Raw genomic sequence first — 22,478 nt, forward strand, 5'->3', positions numbered from 1 at the left:
TAAAAAAAACAACTGTTAAATTTGTAATATCTTTGTACAGCGGCAAACTTGTCTTGCCAAGGTATTTGATAATATCATTTAAAGGCTCTTTCCCGCAAATACAATATTTGAATTTTAACTGCTTGTCAACAAATCCAGCTGATTGACAGTACGACCGTAGCACGCTAAAATCTGATGAACTCTCAAACTTTTGGTCACACTGGAAAGATTAAAGTTTTTACGCTAGCGTAATCGTTTGTCGATCTGGATACTAGGCGTTAGCTCTGACAAGAGGCACCCCAGATAGTATTAATGTTATTTTTTCCTCACATGTAAACACCTGCAATCGACTTTTGTGAGTTTTTTGAGTTTTTCCCTCCATTTCTTATAATGTTCAGTGAGAAGCGTACGCCAAAAGATTACATTTTTAATCTTTTCGCTAGGGTTCACCCAAAGTTCATTTCCGCAGATTGGCAACGCTATGCAATTTTCTGGTATTTTTTTCGTCGATCTGAGTAGCGACGTGAAAAAAAGGCCCGACGAAAAGTGAACGCCAGCTGTTTGCCTCTCGCTCTCTCTCATGACTGGCGTACTGTTTTCGTCGATCTGGATACTAGGCTTAAAGCCTAGTATCCAGATCGAAAAACGATTACGCTAGCGTAAAAACTTTAATCTTTCCAGTGTGACCAGAATTTCGAGAGTTCATCGGATTTAAGCGTGCTACGGTCGTACTGTAAATCAGCTGGGTTTGTTGACAAGCAGTTAGAATTCAAATATCGTATTTGCGGGAAAGAGCCTTTAAAAGATATTATCAAATACCTTGTCAAGACAAGTCTGCCGCTGTACAAAGAAATTGAAAAACAATACAATTTACATTTAACAGTTGTTTTTTTAAATTTACTGATAATTATTTGCTAATTTAAAGTTCATAGCTGCACTTTTATTGTGTTTTTTCGTACATTCTGGACCTAAAAAACATTTTGCTCTGACAAGAGGCACCCCAGATAGTATTAATGTTATTTTGTCTTCACATGTAAACACCTGCAATCGACTTTTGCGAGTTTTTTGAGTTTTTCCCTCCATTTCTTATAATGTTCAGTGAGAAGCGCACGCCAAAAGATTAAATTTTTTAATCTTTTCCGCTAGGGTTCACCCAAAGTTAATTTCCGCAGACTGGCAACGCTATGGAATTTTCTGGTATTTTTTTCGACGATCAGGAGACCGACGTGAAAAAAAGGCCCGACGAAAAGTGAACGCCAGCTGTTTGCCTCTCGCTCTCTCTCATGACTGGCGTACGGTTTTCGTCGATCTGGATACTAGGCTTAAGACCCCAAAATTCAATGAATTATTATTTTCATATATATGCGTATAAAAATAGCAGCGTCTCACTGCATCTTGACGAGAATCTAATTTTTTTTTCACAAACGCTCGTTATCATAAATAATATTCAATTTCAACAAAATTTCAGAGAATTTACAGAGGACTTATCACGAACAACATCGACTTTTTCCGTCTATTTCTAGCAAATTTATTTTTTATTCCAGAAAGAGGCGCTGTTTTGCAATGAGGTCGCTGTCGCAGAAACGCCGACTGTGTGTGTAAGCAGGCTTCAATTGATAGAGCTGGAAAACATCGATACTTGCTTGCATCGATAGGCCGAACGCGGGACCTAGGCGTTCTAATATCGATTTCTTATAGGGCGAAGTGTGTTCCATCGATAATTTCGTGTTTACTAGATGATTCGCATACGGCGCGCAATTTGTGAACAAGTGAGTGCAACTTTGATAAGACTGAACAATAGTAGACTTATCTAAGCTTCCACCTTGCAGCTGCCGCACTTGAAGAATGCGTGCCATGCCCTGGAGGTGCCAGCCAAGAATCAGGTGCTCCAAAATGCCCGGCGACCGACTTTGGAGTGGATTCTCCCATCTGCGGTTGCGCAACAGGAGCGGGAACTACTTGAAATGGTCAAGGAGCACAGATTCGATGACACCTATGTAGAGAAAGTCCGGGTGGTGCCCAGTGCCGCGCGCAGAGCGGCCAAGATCGAGTTCCAGTTGCAGCCACAGATTTTTGTGGAGCAGCTCCTTCAAACTAAGCTGAGTACTTCCAAGCCTTACCCTTCTCCAACGGAACACATCCTGGTAGAGTACAGCTCGCCGAACATAGCCAAACCCTTTCACGTGGGGCACTTGCGCTCCACTATCATCGGCAATGTCCTAGCCAATCTCCACCAGCATTTGGGCTATCGAACCACCCGCTTGAACTACCTTGGAGATTGGGGCACGCAGTTTGGTCTACTGGCACTGGGCGTAATACTGGAGAATGTAACCGACGAAGAGATGCAGGTATCTCCCATTGAAGTGCTGTACAAATCCTATGTAGCTGCCAACAAGGCAGCTGAAGAGAGTCCGGAAATTGCCAAGCGAGCACGTGATCTCTTCGCCGCTTTGGAAGCGGGCACAGATGAAACTATGGCCAAGCAATGGCAGCAGTATAGAAAGTATACCATAGAGGATCTATCTAAGGTTTACAAGCGATTAGGGGTCCATTTCGATAGCTACGAGTGGGAATCCCAGTACTCCCAAATGCAAATTCTTGATATCCTGGATAAGCTTCGGCATGCTGGACTCCTGCAACCAGAACAAGATGGTCGTGAGATTGTAGTAATAGATGGTAGACGCATACCCATTATCAAGAGTGATGGCTCCACTTTGTATCTGGCCAGAGATATTGCTGCTCTGCTGGAGAGGCTATCCAGGTTCCAGTTCTCCCGTTTGCTTTATGTGGTAGACAATGGCCAGGCGGATCATTTTAACGCCCTATTTAAAACAGCGGTCGCTGTGGAGTCTCGCCTTAATCTGGATCAGTTGCAGCACGTAAAATTCGGCCGCATTCATGGGATGAGCACTCGTCAGGGAAAGGCCATCTTTTTAAAGGATGTCCTGGATGAAGCTCGTGATATAATGCGAGAGAAACGAAACTTCACTGCAAGTCTGTCCGAAATACCTTCCATAAGCTATTATATCTCACTCAAAACATTATTTTCTAGCAACCAAGAAAAACCAAACTCTAGATGACGAGAATGTGTGTGATATCCTGGGGATTTCAGCCGTCCTAGTCAATGTCCTTAAGCAGCGTCGGCAACGAGATCACGAGTTCAGCTGGATGCAGGCGCTCCAAGTGAATGGGGATACGGGAATCAAGCTTCAATACACACACTGCCGCCTGTCCAGTTTGCTGGATAACTTCCGAGAAGTGGATCTGGACGGCATCAAGCCCAACTGGATGCATTTCGCCGAAGAGCCAGAGGATGCTTTGGATCTCGTCTACGAATTGGCACGCTTCGATCAAAGCATTTGGCGGTCGAAAGAGCAACTCGAGGCATGTGTGCTAGTAAACTATCTTTTTGTATTGTGGTAAGTAAAGTGTGTCAAAAAAACCATCAGAATCCTGTCCCAATTATAAAATCCTGGCAGCGTAAAAATTTCTTTTAAATGATTACTTCCTCAGTTTTTTGCTCAAAAAAAAGTAGTTATTTTATAGGTTTTTTATTTCTCCCACAAAAAAATGGATATTTGTAGAGTGTTGTTCTCAGCTTCATAAATAACGATTATTCTGTGAGTTTTACTTTCAGCTTAAAAGTTTTATTTTCTGAAAAAACCCTTATAACTTAATGTTCTCTGATTTATTTTAATATAGAAGCAATCAAATCAAAAGTGGTAGAGAACTATGTTATATATCAACACCGAACATTTAAAGACTATTCAACAGCCAAAACCCACAAATAAAAGTATTTTTTTTTGTCTTGAGAACTATTGAGGAGTAGACTTCCAAATTCAAACTAAGCTAAAGCAATTATTTCATAACTTGTAATTATGTAGATCTGAATTCAACAAAAAAAAAAACGATTTAAATTGAAAATGTCCAACTTCTTCACAAAATACTTCTAAAGGCTTGAGAAACTATAAGCAAATTACATTTTGTATTATTTGTTGTGTTCATTGCATAATGAATAATTAATCTTCTTTGGTGTTCTCCTTTACCCAACATTGAGTTGTAAAAAAAATAATTCAATTTCTCATTCATTTATTAATTCAAGACAGCAACAGCATGTTCTGCGGTAGTCTTCAGGTAGCCACAACTTCTATGGTTGTTATAGAGTGTTTGGTTCAGTTTATATAAAAGTTATCAGAACAACTTATCTCGAAAAAACTTATTTCATGACCAATGTAGAGGTGCATTTATAAGTTACATTTTTTAAGGCATTTAAGAGAGTTTAGATTTAAACGACAGACCTTACAGCAAAAACTTATCTCGGGAGAGAAGCCTTTGCAAAATAAGAGTATTCGATAATGTTCAATATTTTTAACCAATCTCGCAATAGGACCCTTGTCAAATCACAGTCTCCTCAATGGGATAAAACTAGAAAATTTGGAGACATTAATTTTAAAAACAGAAGGTCAACAAAAAACATTTGAGAACAATATTATGTTAAAATTAATTAATAATTTTATTATGTTTTGTATAATAAAATTGTGGAATATATGCCAAAATCAGTCAGCACTTATGAAATCTTATGAAACCTATAATTGTTCTCCTCTTTTAGCAGTAGTAGTATTCATTATAGCAGGCTATACAAGGAAACACTTGCTAATGAAACATTAAATGAGATTTCGGAGGCCTTCAGTCTGCAATTTTTGTATTTTCCTATGGGAGCTATATGATATAAATGTCCGATTTTAATTTAATTAAAACCGTAATTACATCGTATTACAATATTACCATATCCCAAAAAAAAATTAATGACAACAAAGTTATACTTTTTAAAATTTTTTTCGATTGTTTCTATGGGAGTTATATTATATAGTCGTCCGATCCGGGTTTTGAAGCTTTAATCCACTTGGTAATTTGGGCGTCATAAATTATGATGAATAGAAAAATACTTGTATTTTATTTAACAAATTAAACAGTGTCATGAAGGAATCAAAATCTCAGCCAGACGAATAATTATCATAGGAATGCTTAGATTTAAAACAGGAGTCTTCTGTGACCATAATATATGTTGTTAAGATAATTTTAATACAAAAATCCATATTTTTGTACATTATTGAGTTGTTTAAAAAAATATTCTACATATATACACAACTGAGTAAATTAAACAATTACGTAGTTTATTATTGACAATGTTTTCTTTTATTTAACCCTCTAGCAATACCACCAGTCGAGCGCTTAAACGATTACCTGTGAAGCATGAAAAGTGCCTGCAAAGGCAATCCCAGCGCCTGCTCCTTTTCCACGCTGCCAAAAAAACTCTACAGCAGGGAATGCAGCTGTTGGGCCTACGACCACTCGACCAAATGTAAACCAAAAACACCTCAACCTAAATCCTTTAACATAATTGATTTTTATTAAAACGATTTGGTCTGAAATGCAAAAAGAGCTTTGTCGATGCACGTGCCCTTTTAGCGCTTCTTCCACGTGTACTTGCGGCGAGCTCCTTCCTGTCCAAACTTCTTACGCTCTCGGCGACGATAGTCACGTGTCAGCAGGCCAGCTGAAACATAAATTGCAATTAGCGGCAATAAGCCTATTGAGGCGGCTACATAGCCCCCTATACACTTACCCAGACGCATTGACTCAATCATCTCTTGATCGACAAAGCTGCGCAAACTCATCGCGATGCCCCAGCGGATGGCTCCAGCCTGACCGGAAGGTCCGCCTCCCTCGACATTGGCCTCCACATCGACTTTGCCCAGCAGTTCGCTAAATTGCAGCGGGAAGAGCAACTGGAAAAATCGAGATAACGAAATAGCGAATGAGAATGAGATATTGGCGTGGCCACCGTTAGATGTCAAGTTCGAGCGCCCGGGGCAGCCATTGTACGGATTTCCCCGTAATCAAAATGATGCTGCGTAGCACTTCCTGCACAACAATGAGAGTTTATAATAGCGAATTTGTTAGCCAAATTAAATGTCTGTCGGCCGCGGCCACTAAACTGCAACAAATTGTCGCATGTCCGCCTGACAATTAGCAAACTCGACAATCGAGTGGGTGGGAGCTCAAAGGTGAGTTCTGCCAACCACGGCTAGGTGTGATTTAAATTAAAAAATGTTAAGTTCGGATAATTTAAAGCCGCTTGAAATGATCTGCACACGCTTCCTTGAGCAGTGAGTAATGCACCATCACAATCACAAACTGATCAAAACTAAAAGGGAAAAAATCACAAATTTAAATTAACTGTTAAATGACAAAGCGGGCTGCTGGTTCATATTAGCCAGCTGATTGCGACATAGGAACCTGTCATTATAACATTCCATTTCTGTCAAAATCTTTCGCGAGATGCCAAAAAATACTTAAAACCAGTGGGCAAAAATATATTTGAAATTGAAGAACGCATCGACGATGTCAGGGCTATCGTTACTGATACCGATAAAAATGTAATAAAAAGTAATACGCGTTGAAGAAAAATGACTCTTTAGAAACTAGTAATGTTCATATGTAAGGCAAAAAATTATATATAACTCAAAGGGTTGAACTGAACAAAGCTAATTTTAAACATTTTACATTAGATAGACTTGTTTTTAATTTATTGAGTTTACTTATTTCTCTTACTTTCGACGGTATTAAGTTAATATTTTCAAATTCATGTAATATTATTTGGCGATTCGACATCCCTGGTAGATCAATTCACACTACAAAACATACAAATCGAACAAAACATAAGAAAAAAAAATTAAAAACAACAAAGTTACACTTTTTTACATTTTTTTTCCGATTGTTCCTATGATATGATATGTCGCCCGATCCGGCTCGTTCCCACTTATATACTACCTGCAATAAAAAGACAATTTTTGGGAAAGTTTCAAGGAGATACCTTTAAAACTGAGGGACTGGTTTGCATAGAAACGGACAGACGGACATGGCTAGATCGACTCTCCTGGTGATGTTGATCAAGAATATATATACTTTATAGGGAAATGTCTCCTTCACTGCGTTGCAAACTTTTGATTGAAATTATAATACACTCTGCATGGGTATAATAATAACTCGTGAAATCGAAATCTGGACCAAAATATCAATAATAAAATAGTTCTTATTTAGAACACAGCTGTTTTACAAATTTCAAAGATCAAAACAAATCGTAAATATTTCTTTTTTTCATTTGTAGTTTTCGACAATTATTTGTATTCGACTGCGTTGGAAACAATGTTAAGGGGCTTGACAAAAGTATATCCCAACCACGCTCGGAGGAACACAGACAATAAACGTTATGACTAAAAAACAATAAACAACAAAACTACGAAAATAAAGCAGCTTTAAACTTTGTTGTTCCTGTCTTTATTATTTCGCAAACCAAATCGTCAATCACTGAAAATTTGACAGATAAACAATAAATGGGGAAAGAGACACATTGCGATTTGTTTAAACAATTTGCTAGATGACTTCACGCAACAACAATAAACATAATAAAGGCTTACGAACAAGATTTTTAAATTAATGTAGGTTCACAACACACAAAAGCGTGAGTGCCAAAGACCAGGGACAGAAATGCTTAATTGGCTGCTATAAAAATAGCAACAGATTTGCAGAAAAGTGACGAGGCAACTAATAAAACTGGTTTCCTCAACTTCAGGGTTTCCCAAATCGCAAATCTCTCTTAATGTCACCGTTGGGATGTCTGCGGGTGGTGTTTTCAATGGAAAGCAGCCTACCGGCTTCTCAGTGGTTCAAGAAAATTTTGCGGCAACATTTTATTATGATTTAAATGAATTTTATCGTTTGTCATATGTATGAGCGAAGTCGACTCGACAAAGAGCCCCGAAGATCTCGTTCGGCCGACTAACTGTGCAAGTGTAACAGTGTCGGATATGGGGGATATAATATACATACTAAACGTACATCTACTTCATTGGCGCTCGTTCGTGCGGCTTAGTTTAGGACACTCATATCGCGTACAATATCATTTCGGCGCAGTTCTTTTTATCAGTCGATCCAACGGCGTTAAGCGCGCGCCTTAAGTGTCGGAAAATTTTACAACGCCCAAAGGAATTTCTATCCTAACTTTCTAGCATAAAAAAGGGATTATTTTGTAGTTCAAAGTGTCGCGACAATTTATTATAAGCCGGCACTGGGGCTGCAATTAAAAGCGGACAAGCATTGGAACAATGTAAATTAAATTGAAAAAAAAGTGCAATTTATAAAAATTTTAGTTTAAGAATTACATTTTAAATATAAACTTGCACTTAGGTAAACACATAAATATTGTATGCAAAATATAACAATTTGCATTTCATAATAAGTGGACTCATAATTAATTTAACCATTTTAAACGAGCATTAAAGAATAATAATTAATAAACCAGAACGATAACGAAAATAGAGTAGAAAACTTTTCTAATTTAGCAATAGCCGTGTAAGTCCTAATAACTTGTTAGAAATCAGTAGATCCCAGCAAATTTTCATTAAAAAATCATCAAAATGAACAATAAACGATCTCTATAACCGAGAGATTTACAGCTTATGAATACCAATTGAGATTTGTTTACACTCTGTGCGAAGCTTTTGTCAACTTCATTATCCTTTAATTCGGACACTACACAATTCAATTGCAACTGCATCATAGGCGTACGGATATATATAATTCAGATCGAGCAATGAGTTACTGTACGGCGTAGTGTGGAAAATGGACATGCGCCTCAGGTTCAAGGGCATTATAAAAGCAACGCAAAAATAAAACTTAACTCAGCCCAATGCGTTTGCTCACATAATAACCCCCCTTAAGTCCCCCACAAAAGCGCGAGTAAAAAGAAGAAAAAATGTCAAATTGATTTCAATTATAATTGAATCAACGAGCGGCGAAAAGAAATACCCGAGAAAGTTAACGAACGATCACGAAGATCGTTCGAGAATCGCAATTTCCACCGCTCGATGGCGGCGCAGTTTTCCAAAATGGCCGGCGGCGGTCTGTAATAACGCGAAAACGGCAAGTGCCACTTCCGGGCCTTCAAAACGAACAAAAGCTAATCGCGTTCCACCAACGCGCTATTTAAAGTCTAACACTTTTTGCAACTGCAATAATATAAGAAAGTATTAATTGATTAGGCGATTTCCAGCAATTCACACATTGCGGCAAAAGTGGCAGCAAATTTGGTAGCCGCACGGGGGCGTTTTTAAATAAATATTTGTTTAGTGTGTTAGCGACGTTTAGGAGTCACAGACTGCGAAAACCAAGACGAAACCCTACACAAAGAGAAATAAAATAATTTACGGATTGATTTAACAACATTATTGCCATCAAATTCAAATAATTTAAAAGTTTTTGAAACTCATCGCTATGTACAACTATTTGTTCGTTCTCAAAAAAGTTTTTTTCTCTGATACAGACTCTAACGAATCAAAAAACTGGTTTCTTAACTACGCACAGAATTTGATTAATTTGCTCGCATAATTTAGCCGATTAGTCAATTTCAGCCGAAGTTTATTGTCGTTACCTTGTTTATCGCCAAAGCTGCTTAATCAGTCAGCGGATTTTGGTTTTGCCTAATCAAAGAAAGTTTCTCATGTGTTGTCGGTGGACAAACAGAAACTCATTTTTTCGATTGTCATTTGTTTTTGTTTATATTTTGCAAACAAGTTTAAAAGATTCCCAGAATCGCTTAGGAATTGTTTACGGTAATCCGATGCCAAAAGAAATGCAACAAATGGAACCTAAACAAGCTTAACGCTTCGCTAATTTATTAAATCTAATGTAACACTGTAACAGTCTACCTGAAATTACCTAATCAGGTGAGAAAAAGCTGAAGAATACCAAACTATCCATGTATGCCGACCAGGGTAATATTTTCTAAATAAAACAGAAGTGTGCATATTTCTAAAATAAAAATAAATGGGGAGAACAAATAATGTGATTAAAATCGTAAACAACATGAGATTGGGGGAGAATGTCGAATAAAAAAATAAATAAATAAATAAATATGCATAAATAGGAAAATAAGGAAAGGTGAACTGGAATATACATTTAAAAATATTTAGATTTTACTAAACATGGAAACGTAAGAAAACAAATATAAGTCAAATTCTTATATGTGAAAAAAATAAATCCATTTTTGGTTTCTGAACTGAACCGCTGCTGACCGTAAGAATCTGCTTACAAAATGAATGAATAAGTACTTCCATTTCGACGTTGACATAAATTGTAAATAATATGAGCAAACAAAATCAAACGCAAATAAAGCATGGGTGTGTCTGAAGGGGGTTGTCTGCCCATATGAACAATTCGTTTAACATACCCAGAAAAGAGAAAAAACCAGAACCAGTAGCACTTTTAGATAAATCCCCAGATAGTCTGGCGATAATGGTGAAGATTGTGATGATGTGGGCTTATCGCTGCGTCAAAAGGAAGGCGCTTAGATAACTGCGGCCACGAGTGTCGCATCCAACGCACAAAGACCTATCTTACCTGGAATCCAGCAAGTTAGGGAAAGTAACCCAGCCAGTTGTAGGAGTAATCCAAAGAAAAATTGACGCGGAAATTAATTTGTGCAAATACTTTTGCAGTGGGTGTAGACCAAAACAATTTGTTTGGAAACGCATAGCGAGATCGTTAAGATATATACCTCTTGAAAGCCTCTGTCCATAAACTTTTCACCAAACTATCGTTGCAGGCTATTGAAATTGGTCTATAAATTGGAGCTCCGCTGGCGTGTGATATTGGAAAGTAACTTTTTCGCATATTTATTGTTGATTGCAGGCGGTGACAAAAAACCAAGTTGCATTTGCCCCGAGTTTTTGCGCATATTTTCGCGTTTAAATTGCAACAACCACGAAAGCAGCCGCTTTGACACCGGCGACGATAGCAGCAGCAACTTCTGGCCGTCACGATGGAGAATCTTGGCTATAAGGAGGGCAGCACAAAACCCCGCCGTATGACACGTTCGATCAGCGTCGTTACCAAGACCGAAGTGGAACAGCCGCTCACGGAGAATAATGCAAATAACCGGTAAGTGCCAGTTGGAGTTGCCAGTTTTCAGTTACCTGTTGCATTTGCTGAAATATCTGGCTACGATAAAACGTTTACAAAATATATATAGGTGTGATTGCCAAACCCAAAAAGCAAAGACACGGAAGAATTCCACGATTTATGTGATGAACAAGTTCGCAAAAAAATATCAACGGATTCATTTTCTGTAAAGAGGAGGGTTAGTACACCCACAAAATGCGAAAATGACATCTGATAATTGACTTCCATATAATAATTTCACTTGTTTGTTTATTAGAAAAAACTAATTATATAAAATTAAATGAAGATACAAAAAAAATTGTTTGAACAGCTAGTCTTCTGAAAAGTGGAGGGTTACTATATTCACATAAAATGCGAAAATGACATCTGATAATTAATTTCCACAAATCTGCTGCCAATATAATAATTTCGCTTGTTTGTTTGTTAGTTATTAGAAAAAACTAATTATATAGAATTAAATTTTTTAGCTGCTCATAGCCAAATTAGATGTTGTCGTAATTTTCATCAAAACTACTACTCAGATGGATTAAATACCGAAAGAAGATTATAACAATCGTCACTACATAATTAGACAATAACAGTACTAAAAACAAAGAAGCTATATAGTCGCCCGATCCTGCTCGTTTCGACTTCTATACTACCTGCAATAGAAAGACAACTTTTGGGGAAGTTTTAAGCAGATAGCTTTAAAACTGAGGGACTAGCTTGCGTAGAAACGGACGGACGGACAGACGGAGGGACGGACGGACAGAAGAACATGGCTAAATCGACTCTCCTGGTGATGCTGATCAAGAATATATTTTATAAAGTATATATATTCTTTGGAAATGTCTTCTTCATTGAGTTGCAAAATTTTGACTGAAATTATAATCTACAAGGGTATAAAAAAAATGTTGATTGTTAAACCAAACTTTTATCTCTGGAGTAATTTGTCAGTTAAATGTTGTAGACTTATGTTTTAAACCTTTGTAAAACCTTTCGCTAAAAATTTAAATCTTAAGGTTTTCAAAGGTTCATAATTTGTTTTTAAGGTTAAAGCATTTTTAAAATCTTCGTAATATCTCTTCTGAAGAACATTACAAACTTTGATTCGTTGAACAACACAAACTCTAAAAAATACTCCAAAGTAAAATTTGTACTCCCACTCTCACCGAAAACGCAGACTTTTGAGAAATCTCCTACTCTCTCAATAGTTTCTCGCTCTCCAAATACTTTATAATTACAGCAGCGGTAAAAACAATGTAACTATAAGATGTGAGAGAGACTCAAGAGATTGTATTTCAATGGGGCTTTTGGACAAAATCATTTGATATCTAAGTGTTTGGGAATTATATTTTTTGTATTAAACAAGCTTTTTATTAGGCACATTTATAAGTGTGAGAATTGTATAATGAATTTAAAAGTCTGTTTCCCTTATGTTGAATTATGATCAAAGTCAATTTCCCTGAATGAAACTTTTGATATTATAAGTTTTAGTCAACACTAAAATTGATAATGAAAATGGTGATAGATTTTCTTTATATATATTTTATCATTAGATTTGCAATTCCAATTCAGAAATTTTGTTGGGAAATAGCTCAGTTAATTTAAATTGCATCAATTAGGTTGTTTATTAAGATTAAGGATAAAAAGTAACCACTCTTTTTGAAAGAAATAAAAAATAACACAATTTTTGCAGATGCTGTAAAAAAGGATTAATCCTCCATATTCATAGCTATTATCTTGACACTAATCGTATAAGTATCTCCCCTTGGCAAACCTCCCGCTCTCTAGATTACCTCTCTTTCAATCGCGATCGACGACTTAACCAATGCTTACGGCTTTTCATCGAGCTCAGTCGGTTTTGGAACAACAATGCAGGCGGTCGCGTTCGTTGCTGGCTAAAACAGTACTAAACACTACGAAATACAGTCACAAAACCTGGTTAGAACGAGCTTGAAGTGAAACAATGCCAGCGACTACTGAAAAAACGCCCGAAAAATCGACAGCAACAACAAAACGGAAGTGAAAAATTCGCGTTTTTTCACACAACATTTTAGCATTTCCCGCCCGTTAGGCACAATTGTCTAAGCCTCAACAAAAGCCTCTATTGTGAGATACTAGTCCCGTTCCGACCCCATCCCATCCGATCTGTAGTCCGTATTCGTGGATCGGTCAATCAGTCGGTCGACTGTCGCGCCGTGCTCTTCCATGTATTTCGGAAATGAAATTAGAAATTGAAAACAGCTCATTGGCGAATTGGCATCATCCGTGGATATGGCTACAAACGGTGTATGTATTCAGTTCAAGTCGGATCCACAGATTCCCGGCTTAAGTGCCGAACAAAGGTAGTCGTAGTGCTTTAAATATTCCACAAGTGCAGCAGCTTCTGACCATGGACGAGGTCTGAAATTGTGCACCAAGCAGCTATGCTGAGCAGACCTGAGTTGGCGACTAAGATAATAAAACAAATTCTACCGGCGCAGTCTTTAAATCCATCAACGTACGACAACAGTGAATACTGAGCAGTGAAAAAACTAAAACCGCTTTAAACAAACCGCCACCTTTGCATAACTCCCAGCTCCAAAATAGCACACAATAATTATTTTAAATTATGCATACTCAAAAAGTCAACAGATCTCGAACTCTGTTGTTCAGTGCCATTTAAGCAATGGAGTTTATAAGTTTACAAATCTATAAAAAGTTTTACTGATCAAGCTGGAGACAAAGAGAAGTGCGAGTCTATTTAATGACTTTGTTTTTAAAGTTTAGCCAACTCAGCCAGCCCGATTAATTACTTGTTCGTTGGCTTAATGGTGCTAGAAAGGGTATTTGCGAATTCTCAATAAAACTTAATCAAGCGACTCAAGTTTGTGACATATTTAGTTGTGATGTTTTCCATATAATTACTACTTATTTTAAACGCTAAGCCATGTAATTTCCTTAATGAAGTTAAAATTTATTCGACGTCATGATAAAAAAGTGTTAAATAAGTTTTAAAAAAACTTCAACTGCAATAAAAACATTTATGTGATAGTGCGACAAGGATAGTTAAAGCCGACTACATTTTTTATTTTATACTCCCCCCTAACATAACAAGGGCATGGTAACCTTTTTTTTTACATACTGACCGAAATAAAGCGGCAGAGAACATTCTTAATATGAGATGGAATTTTTCATTTAATTAAGAATAATAAAAACAGTTTAAAAACAAAAAATGAAGCAAACGTTGGAAAGCCGAAGTTTGTAAACACTTCCAGTTATTAAAAAACGACTACATTTATATTTCTATGCCTCTATTACTAAAAACAACAAAGCTATGTCGATTTTACACTGCATTTTTGCATTTTTTCTATGGCAGCTATATGATATTGTTGTCCGATTCTGACAAAATAAAAGCGTTATTCTGATATAGTAAATAATTACTATATCTTAAAGGAATATTTCATAAATAAAAAAACAGCAAACTTAACAATTAAGATTTTTTTTTTATCTTTCGATTTTCATATGTTTGCTTCCTTTTTTGTTTTAATTTTTTTTCCGACTATTCCTATGGTAGCTAACTGCAATAAAAATACAACTTTTGGGAAAATTTCAAGCAGATAGCTTTAAAACTGAGGGACTAGTTTGCGTAGAAACGGACGAACAGACGGACATGGCTAGATCGACTTTCCTGGTGATGCTCAATATATAATATATACTTTATAGGTTCGGAAATGTCTCCTTCACTCCATTGCAAACTTTTTGACTAAAATATAAGACCCTCTGCAAGGGTAAAAGACCGTCTTTATCATCCTAAATGTTAGGATTGGTATCTAACAAACCCAATCAAATAAAAAAAGGTAATAAATCTATATGACTTATTACTTTTACAAAAACAAGACTTTTTTTAAAGTCATGCACTCTTAAATAAATTTAATCCAATTTTTGGAAAAGTTATATCCAAAAAACAGGCTTTCCAATGATACCCCTTTTTTCTAATACCAATTTAAATTTAGCTGCTAAATATAAACTTGTCTAACCATCCCATTTCTAATCTCCCTATCAATGACTGCTTCAAAAACTGTTTACAAAATATTATCCAAAAATCAACAGTATTTGTAAACCCTCGGAAACTTGATTAAAATTGAAATGAGTTTAAAGGTTTTTCTTAATATTCTAAGCACAACCGGACAAAAAGTGGAAATTGTGATTTGCTTAGATGTTAAGCATCAGGATCTGATGCGGTATCTTTTTTAAAGTTATTAAACTGTAAATTATTTACATGTTTGGCCATTTTAGGGGTTTTGTGTTAAAATAATAATATACTTAATTCCATATTTATGCCATGTGAATCTTAATCAAATTAAAGTTCTTGGTAGAACATATATACAATGCAATCAGAATGAATAAGATACATCTGCTAATCTTAATCCGTCTCCGACAGTTTCAAATCGATTCCACCCAACTTGATGGTGCGATGGCGGAACAACACTGACGCCATGATCGAAGCCCAGTACCCGACCGCTGGAGAATTCGAATACATGGAGTGTGGACCGTCGCCGCCGGCGGAGAGTGCGCCGAGCATGTACGATAGCTTCGAGGAACCGACCAGCGAACTAAGCGTCCAGATATGCAACGATACGCTACGGATCAGCCTGATCGACCAGATGAAGAGTGGCGCTGGTCGCGTCAAGCTCTTCGAGGACATCGAGCAGAGCAATGTGGTGGCCGAGGGCATACGGAAGCATTTTGAGTCCGCCTCGAAGCTGGAAAAGAATCTGAGCTACCTGTGGGCCGCCTACCTTAAGCGCTGGGATCTGATCGAGAGTCTGCTAGAGGCAGGAGCCGACCTCCACTTCTGCGATCAAAATGGTATATCTGCCTTGCATCTGAGTGCCTTCAGTGGCTGTTTGGCCACTTTGGGTCTCCTGGTGGCCAAGGGCTTGAATGTCAATTTGCAGTCCAAGTGCTACACGCCGCTGCATTGTGCAGCCTTTGGGAATGCAGCGGAGGCGGCTAAATTACTGATCAATAATGGAGCAGACATATCTAAGGATACGAACAAACCCAATTGCGAGGAGAGCCTGCTGCACTGCGCCGTGCGATCCAATGCACTGGAGTGCCTGCAGATATTCATTGGCGAAGGCGCGGATGTCAACTCGCTCAAACCAAATGGCACAAACGCCATTCACCTGGCTGCTGATCTAGGCAATCTTCAATGCCTGGAAGCCTTGCTGAATGCTCCAAACGCAGATGCCAATGTGCGCATCTGCATTCGAGAAAAAGAGTCCACTGCTTTGCACCTGGCGGCTGACGAGGGCAACGTGGAGTGTGTGGACTTACTTCTAGCGAAAGGTGCGGATGCCAAGTTGAAGAACCATCGAGGATTTACACCTCTTCACCTGGCGGCAAGGACCTCCAGTTTGGATTGCGTGGAGTCTCTTTTAAAAAACGGCAGTGCCGACGCCAATGCCGAAGACTTTGATCATCGCACTCCACTCCACGCGGCCGTGGGAAAATCCGAGAACGCCTACGACATCATGGAGACCCTTATCCAGTGGGGTGCCAATGTAAACCATAAGGATATTTATGGGTTTACGGCTCTCCACCTGGCCGCATTGGATGGACTGGTGCAGTGCGTCGAAATGCTGATATACCACGGGGCGGATGTGACCACCAAATCGAAAAAGGGCACTTCTGCGCTGAACGTAATTACCAGAAAGACTCCGGCGTCAGTGGCTATGATCAGACAGAAATTGGATGCAGCCATTACGCTTCATCACTCGCAGGTGAGTCGAAAGACTTTTATAGTAGAGATTCTTCATTTACCCTTTTGAGCATTCATTCATCTTCGGAAAGACTTTTATAGTAGAGATTCTTTATTTACCCTTTTGAGCATTCATTCATCTTCTTTTTAGGACCCCGTAAATCGTGAGGTGGAGCTCGAGCTGGACTTTCGTCAATTGCTCCAGCACTGTCATCCTCGTGAGATCAGCTATCTGAACACGTTCGTCGACGAGGGACAGAAGGAAATCCTAGAGCACCCGCTCTGCTCCTCCTTCTTGTACATCAAGTGGGGCAAGATCCGCAAGTACTACATTGGCAGACTCATATTCTGCTTTAGTTTCGTGCTCTTTCTCACGCTCTACGTGCTGACAGCCTTGGCCCACAATTGCTATAATGGCAGCAAGAACGATAATACGACTATTCCGGCGCAGGAGTTATGCCAAAAGCAATCCATTCTGGGAGATATGCTCAGAAACAATCCGTTTGTGATGGAGATGCAATGGTGGGTACTGGTTGCAATCACTATAGTGGAGATATTTCGAAAGCTATACGGTATTACGGGTTACTCGTCATTTCGGCACTATGTGACGCAAGTGGAGAACATTATGGAGTGGTTCGTGATCACCAGCGTGTTTGTTATATCCTATATATATACCAACAAAACATACACGTTCCAAAATCATATAGGAGCCTTTGCCGTGCTGCTCGGTTGGACGAATCTGATGTTGATGATAGGTCAGCTTCCGGTCTTCGATGTCTACGTGGCCATGTACACAAGAGTCCAGGGAGAATTCGCCAAGCTATTTATGGCCTATTCCTGCATGCTGATTGGGTTCACCATTAGTTTCTGTGTTATCTTTCCATCGTCGTCGTCATTTGCCAATCCGTTTATGGGTTTCATAACAGTGCTGGTAATGATGATTGGGGAACAAGACCTATCGCTGCTAATTAACGATCCGGAAGGCAAAGATCCACCTTTCCTACTAGAAGTCAGTGCACAAATCACCTTCGTGCTCTTTTTACTATTTGTGACCATCATTCTGATGAACCTGTTGGTGGGCATTGCAGTGCACGATATCCAAGGATTGAAAAAGACAGCGGGACTATCAAAACTAGTACGACAGACAAAGCTGATCAGCTACATAGAATCGGCGTTATTTAATGGCTACCTTCCCACCTGGCTAAGGAACTTGCTTCATTATACAGCTTTGGTGTCTCCCCAAGCTTATAGAGTGGTTCTATGTGTCAAGCCGCTAAATCCCAGCGAGAAGCGATTGCCCAGAGAAATTTTAATGAAGGCTTATGAAGTGGGAAAGATGCGCAAGCATTTCGGACATACGGTGTCGTCGAAAAATTCAGCCGAGAACTATTTATCCTACAAAAATAAGTATAACAACAATAACGGTGCGACTGGATATCTTTTACCGGATACGGATCTGGATGCTGGGCAGTTCAACACACTGACCACCAAGATCGATGATAATGCAGATCGGATTGAGGTTCTTACCCAGGAGATCCAGGAGCTAAAGCAGGCGCTCATCTCGCAGCAACAACAGGCCAGCAAAGTGATCGACAAGCTGTTGATTGTGATTTCCAATCAGCAAAAGCAAAATCTGCGGAAGTAGCCGGAGCATTTAGTGCACTCCTTTTGGATTATTTTTAGATCACAGTTAGATATAAGGTGGATCGTTAGATTCCAAACAAATCCAGAACATTGTTGATATTATCGTAGCAGCGAGTTGTAGTTAAACCAATTTTGATATCGATGCGCCAGGCGTCCTATACATACATATATAGCCATATACCACACCATACTACACTACTATCGATACCGTTAGTTAAATTAGAGGCGAGCAGTTGGCAGGATTGATTTGTGGCTGGTTTCAGGCTGTGTCTTTGTTGTTTTGGCGTTGTCGTCAGAGAATCGTTTATATAGTAATTTAATGCAAATTTGTATTCTTAATAAAATATATGCAGTATCTATTATTATAGAGAGTGATGTTATTTGAAGCTGCGGCCAAAGTATGGGTATGCGGTGGAATAGTAACAGGACATCATTTGTAATGTAATAGTTCGACTCACCTGCTCCTTGCAGTTTTCGTCCTCGAAGTATAAGATATCTTTTCCATTAATGCTGATCTTTCCCGTACCCGGAAACCGAACTGTGACGTCGGCTCTGGCAGTTTTGCGCAGGCACTCGTAGGTGGTAATGTACTGGCGACCCTCCTCATCGATTTTTGGCTTGGGCACTTCCAGCTGCTTGGACTGATCCATCAACGGTTTCAGAAAACGTTCGATAAATGATTTGCTTTTATAAGCATACGGTGATGCAATGAGACGTTCCATGGACTTGGTGAAGTTCGAGTACTCAATATCGGCAATGCTTTCTACCAGGAAAAGTTCCAACTGGTCTTTGGGTAGCAGCTGAAATCCAGCCATTTCGCTAAAATATATGCAAATTAATTAAATCTCTTATTAATATGTCGAAAATATGTTGCTTACAGTTTTTGGTTCTCGTCGGGCTTGTTGCCGCGACGAAGCAAGCGCTCTTCCAGGTCCGCCAACTTATTGGTTTCCTCCACAATGTCCTGAAAAAAGAAAAAAATATAAAGAGATTCAAAAATACATAAGACAAATCGTCATCCGTCAATGAACACAAGGAGGAAGTTAGCTTCGGCTACCTAGTCTATACTTTGCCGTATATAATATTTAAATAAAATACATTTTTAAGAGAGAATAGAAAGCCGTCTTTTTTTTTGTAGATATATGTAGGGAAAAATACTCATAATAAAGACGGAACTAATAAAGAGTCTAATGATTTTTTTTCAAAAACTATTATATAATTCGGTCTATCATTAAAATAGCAGTGGTCAACAAAATGTTAAAATAAATTTGAAGACTTACGTTAATTTTATCAATTTGTTTTGAATTTGAATGTTAGGCAATTTTTTACAATTAAAACAAAGAATTTACTTTTTTTTTTGACCGTTCGTACTTATACCTGCAATAGGAAAGTAACTTTTGGGAAAATTTTAGTCAGATAGATTAAGAACTGAGAGACTAGTTTGGGAAGATCGACTCGTATGATCGTGACCATACATATATGTTAAATAGTCAATAACGGTCATTGCAAAATACTGAATGAAATTACAATACCATCTGCAACAGTACGCAAAAAGTTACCTATGTATTTTCTTTACGGCGGTGCGTGTGTTTGTGCGGTGTGTTTTTTTCCTTTTCGGACTCAATGTATTTGAAGTAGATGTAAATGGAAATACAAACACGGCGCGCGAATAATGTGTTCCTGGGAAAATTGGAATTTATCGAATAGGATAATAGGCCCTAGTTGTTTAAATTAGATTTTGAAAGAAGGCTAAGTGGTAAGAGATATATGTAAGTAGTCGCCAAACATTACCGCAACTCGGTTTTCTTCATACTAGGGATTTTTTTTAAACATAGACTCACATGGAGCAGCTGGAAGAAGTTGGGCTTGCCGGTGTAAAACATACTGTGGAATGGTCTACCCGTCTCATCAAACTCTGCAGCCTTGCGGGCGGGAAAGACAACGTCCGGCGATTTCAGAGCTGGCCGGGCTTTTTTGTCGTACAAGCCGGAGGGAAACAGATACGATATCGCCTCCTGCAGATCGAATAAATTAACGATTTAATGAATACAAATTGTCATAGTTAAGCCACCCACGTCAATATCTTCCTGTGTGAAAGTCTCCGCATTAGCGCCCATCATGTTGGCCAGATGCCGTTTACCGATCTGGAACTCCAGATGCTGGGTCTTCATGAACTCGTCGTGTTCGTTGGCTCTTTTCAAGTACGCCCTCATGGCCTTGCTGACCTTTTGCTTCTGCACAGCAGCAGGAGCAGCCTGAACGGTTACTTCGCTGGCAAATGGAGCAACCGCCTGAAAGGTTATGCAAACGTGCGTTCTTAGTTTTGGAAACAGTGAATCCAATGAAATATATGGTTTCTAGCAGTTGCAATTTGGACCAACCATGTAGCCTGATGGCGGGGCGGATAATTTGTGTGCATTTTTCAGCAGATTCCTGTTAGATCTCACTATATTTAAACCAAAAACACGCAGAGCCATTTTTTCAATTTTGTAGGGAACACCGGGAAGAAGAAGACTGAAACAGCTGTTCAATCCGACGCAGGTTCACTTAAGTCTGTGTTGGAAAACGCAGAGGTTCAGCTGTTTTCTGGCGCGCATATTGCACACTACTTTGCTTTTTAAATATGATGCTTGGATAAAATAATTTTTTTATTAAAGTTATTTGGCAATTTTACTTTATTTATTTATATAAAGCTAGCTTAAGTTTTAAAACTATGAATTAACTATAATAAGAGCATTAGCAGCTGAGGCCTTACGCTCGTCTGGGATGACAGTAATAATTTAATTTAAAGAAATGAGAACAATTTTGTGAATAAGTTGGGCTTTTTGAAGAAATGAAATGATTTTAGTTATGTTTTCATTGGAAGGGTTTGCTATGATGTTTGCTGGGTTGTCAGAAACGAAGGATGTAGCTCTAGGTTGGGAGAGGGAAGGGCAAGAGTTTAAAATGTGGTCAATGTTTAAATGTGGGCTGTTGCAATATGGGCAAGTGTTTGGAAGGGAAATGTCCATGTAGTGTGAGTTTGTAAGTGAGGTGTGTCCTAGTCGAATTCGGTTTATAATTATTTGAGTTTTCCTATTATGATTGGTGTGCGAATACGTAAAGCTGGAAGGAGTATTTTTAACGATATTGTTATACCAGGAAGAGGTATTGTTATGCAGGTCGGATTGTTTTAATTTAATGTAGTTTTTGAGGTAGTGTGTAATGTCGTTAGTGTTGTTGTTTTGTGTGTATATAAGCGGGTATTTTTGAGTTTCTTTTGCTGTTTTGTCAGCATTCTCATTGCCTTTTATGCCGATGTGACTGGGGATCCAAATTAGTTTGATTTTCGGGTAATGATTGGTAATTAGGTTTCTTATGATTGTTAGGGTAGTAGGAGTGGTTGTTAAAATTAGTAAGGGACTTAAGGGACGATAGAGAGTCTGAGCAGATTGCATGTTTTCCTGGATTTTGTAAAGCTGTTTTTATAGCTTCATGGATGGCTATTAGTTAACTTGTAAGGACTGAGGAATAGAGAGGAAGAAGACCACATTTGATGGTGCTGTTTTCGTCGGTTACGCTAAAGCTTGTTATGCCATTTGCCACCGATCCGTCGGTGTAAAGGAATTGGTGGTTAGGAAGAGTGTTTTTTATTTTACTTTATAATTATTAATGTATTACATATCCCGACAAGATTTCACTTTCGTTGATTTTGAAAAATTGTGACTTTCTGGTATTTTCCTTATTTTTAATTTATTCGCGATAACTATCCTTTTATTTAATTATGTCTTTAAGCATGGTCAAACAATTTTGATACTCCTTACGTAAATAAAAAGACAGATCTTCCTTCTAAACTATAACTACTAATAGCTTTTTGTACGTTGTAACGATTCACAAACTGTGCCAATACCTTTCATAAGCTTTAACTATCCTTTATTGTTTGCTGAAAGTACTTGGCAAACTATTTGTCTCCCCGAATACGGGTATTTAATTTGTTCAAATCAATTACTACATGGACCTTACCAAATTATTTAACCTAAAATTGTAAGAGTTTTGGGCACATTTTGTAAATCGTCACTCAGAAAAATCCTCTTGTACTTGTCGGAAAAAAAAATTTTTAATTATT

The 22,478-nt window shown here is 38.3% G+C and overlaps 3 protein-coding genes across 8 annotated transcripts; 2 read left to right on the forward strand and 1 right to left on the reverse strand.

The window, feature by feature from the left end:
• The first annotated feature begins 1,648 nt into the window (after positions 1 to 1,648).
• Positions 1,649 to 5,419, forward strand: LOC108050133 (probable arginine--tRNA ligase, mitochondrial). Its single transcript, XM_017131642.2, has 4 exons — positions 1,649 to 1,748; positions 1,809 to 2,973; positions 3,032 to 3,398; positions 5,192 to 5,419. The coding sequence occupies exons 1-4, from the start codon at positions 1,716 to 1,718 to the stop codon at positions 5,343 to 5,345; spliced, it is 1,719 nt and encodes a 572-aa protein (XP_016987131.2). The 5' UTR covers positions 1,649 to 1,715; the 3' UTR covers positions 5,346 to 5,419.
• LOC108050134 (28S ribosomal protein S9, mitochondrial) lies at positions 5,368 to 20,887 on the reverse strand. Its single transcript, XM_017131644.1, has 7 exons — positions 20,755 to 20,887; positions 20,449 to 20,664; positions 20,215 to 20,388; positions 19,252 to 19,337; positions 18,832 to 19,192; positions 5,606 to 5,768; positions 5,368 to 5,536 (listed from the first exon to the last, which is right to left on the reverse strand). Exons 1-7 carry the CDS (start codon positions 20,848 to 20,850, stop codon positions 5,445 to 5,447), a joined length of 1,188 nt encoding a protein of 395 aa, XP_016987133.1. The 5' UTR covers positions 20,851 to 20,887; the 3' UTR covers positions 5,368 to 5,444.
• LOC108050131 (transient receptor potential channel pyrexia) lies at positions 5,779 to 18,738 on the forward strand. Of its 6 annotated transcripts, XM_017131635.2 has the most exons (5): positions 5,779 to 6,047; positions 7,151 to 8,149; positions 10,732 to 10,980; positions 15,407 to 16,751; positions 16,881 to 18,738. In XM_017131635.2, the coding sequence occupies exons 3-5, from the start codon at positions 10,862 to 10,864 to the stop codon at positions 18,372 to 18,374; spliced, it is 2,958 nt and encodes a 985-aa protein (XP_016987124.1). In that variant the 5' UTR covers positions 5,779 to 6,047; positions 7,151 to 8,149; positions 10,732 to 10,861; the 3' UTR covers positions 18,375 to 18,738. The 6 variants fall into 6 exon arrangements, with proteins under 6 accessions (XP_016987124.1, XP_016987127.1, XP_016987125.1 ...); XM_017131638.2 differs by lacking the exon at positions 7,151 to 8,149; XM_017131636.2 differs by lacking the exons at positions 5,779 to 6,047; positions 7,151 to 8,149 and adding an exon at positions 8,182 to 9,767.
• Positions 20,888 to 22,478: the final 1,591 nt, after the last annotated feature.

The sequence above is a fragment of the Drosophila rhopaloa genome, unplaced genomic scaffold (genome assembly GCF_018152115.1).
Source record: "Drosophila rhopaloa isolate 14029-0021.01 unplaced genomic scaffold, ASM1815211v1 contig_155, whole genome shotgun sequence".
In the NCBI taxonomy this organism is placed as follows: domain Eukaryota; kingdom Metazoa; phylum Arthropoda; class Insecta; order Diptera; family Drosophilidae; genus Drosophila; species Drosophila rhopaloa.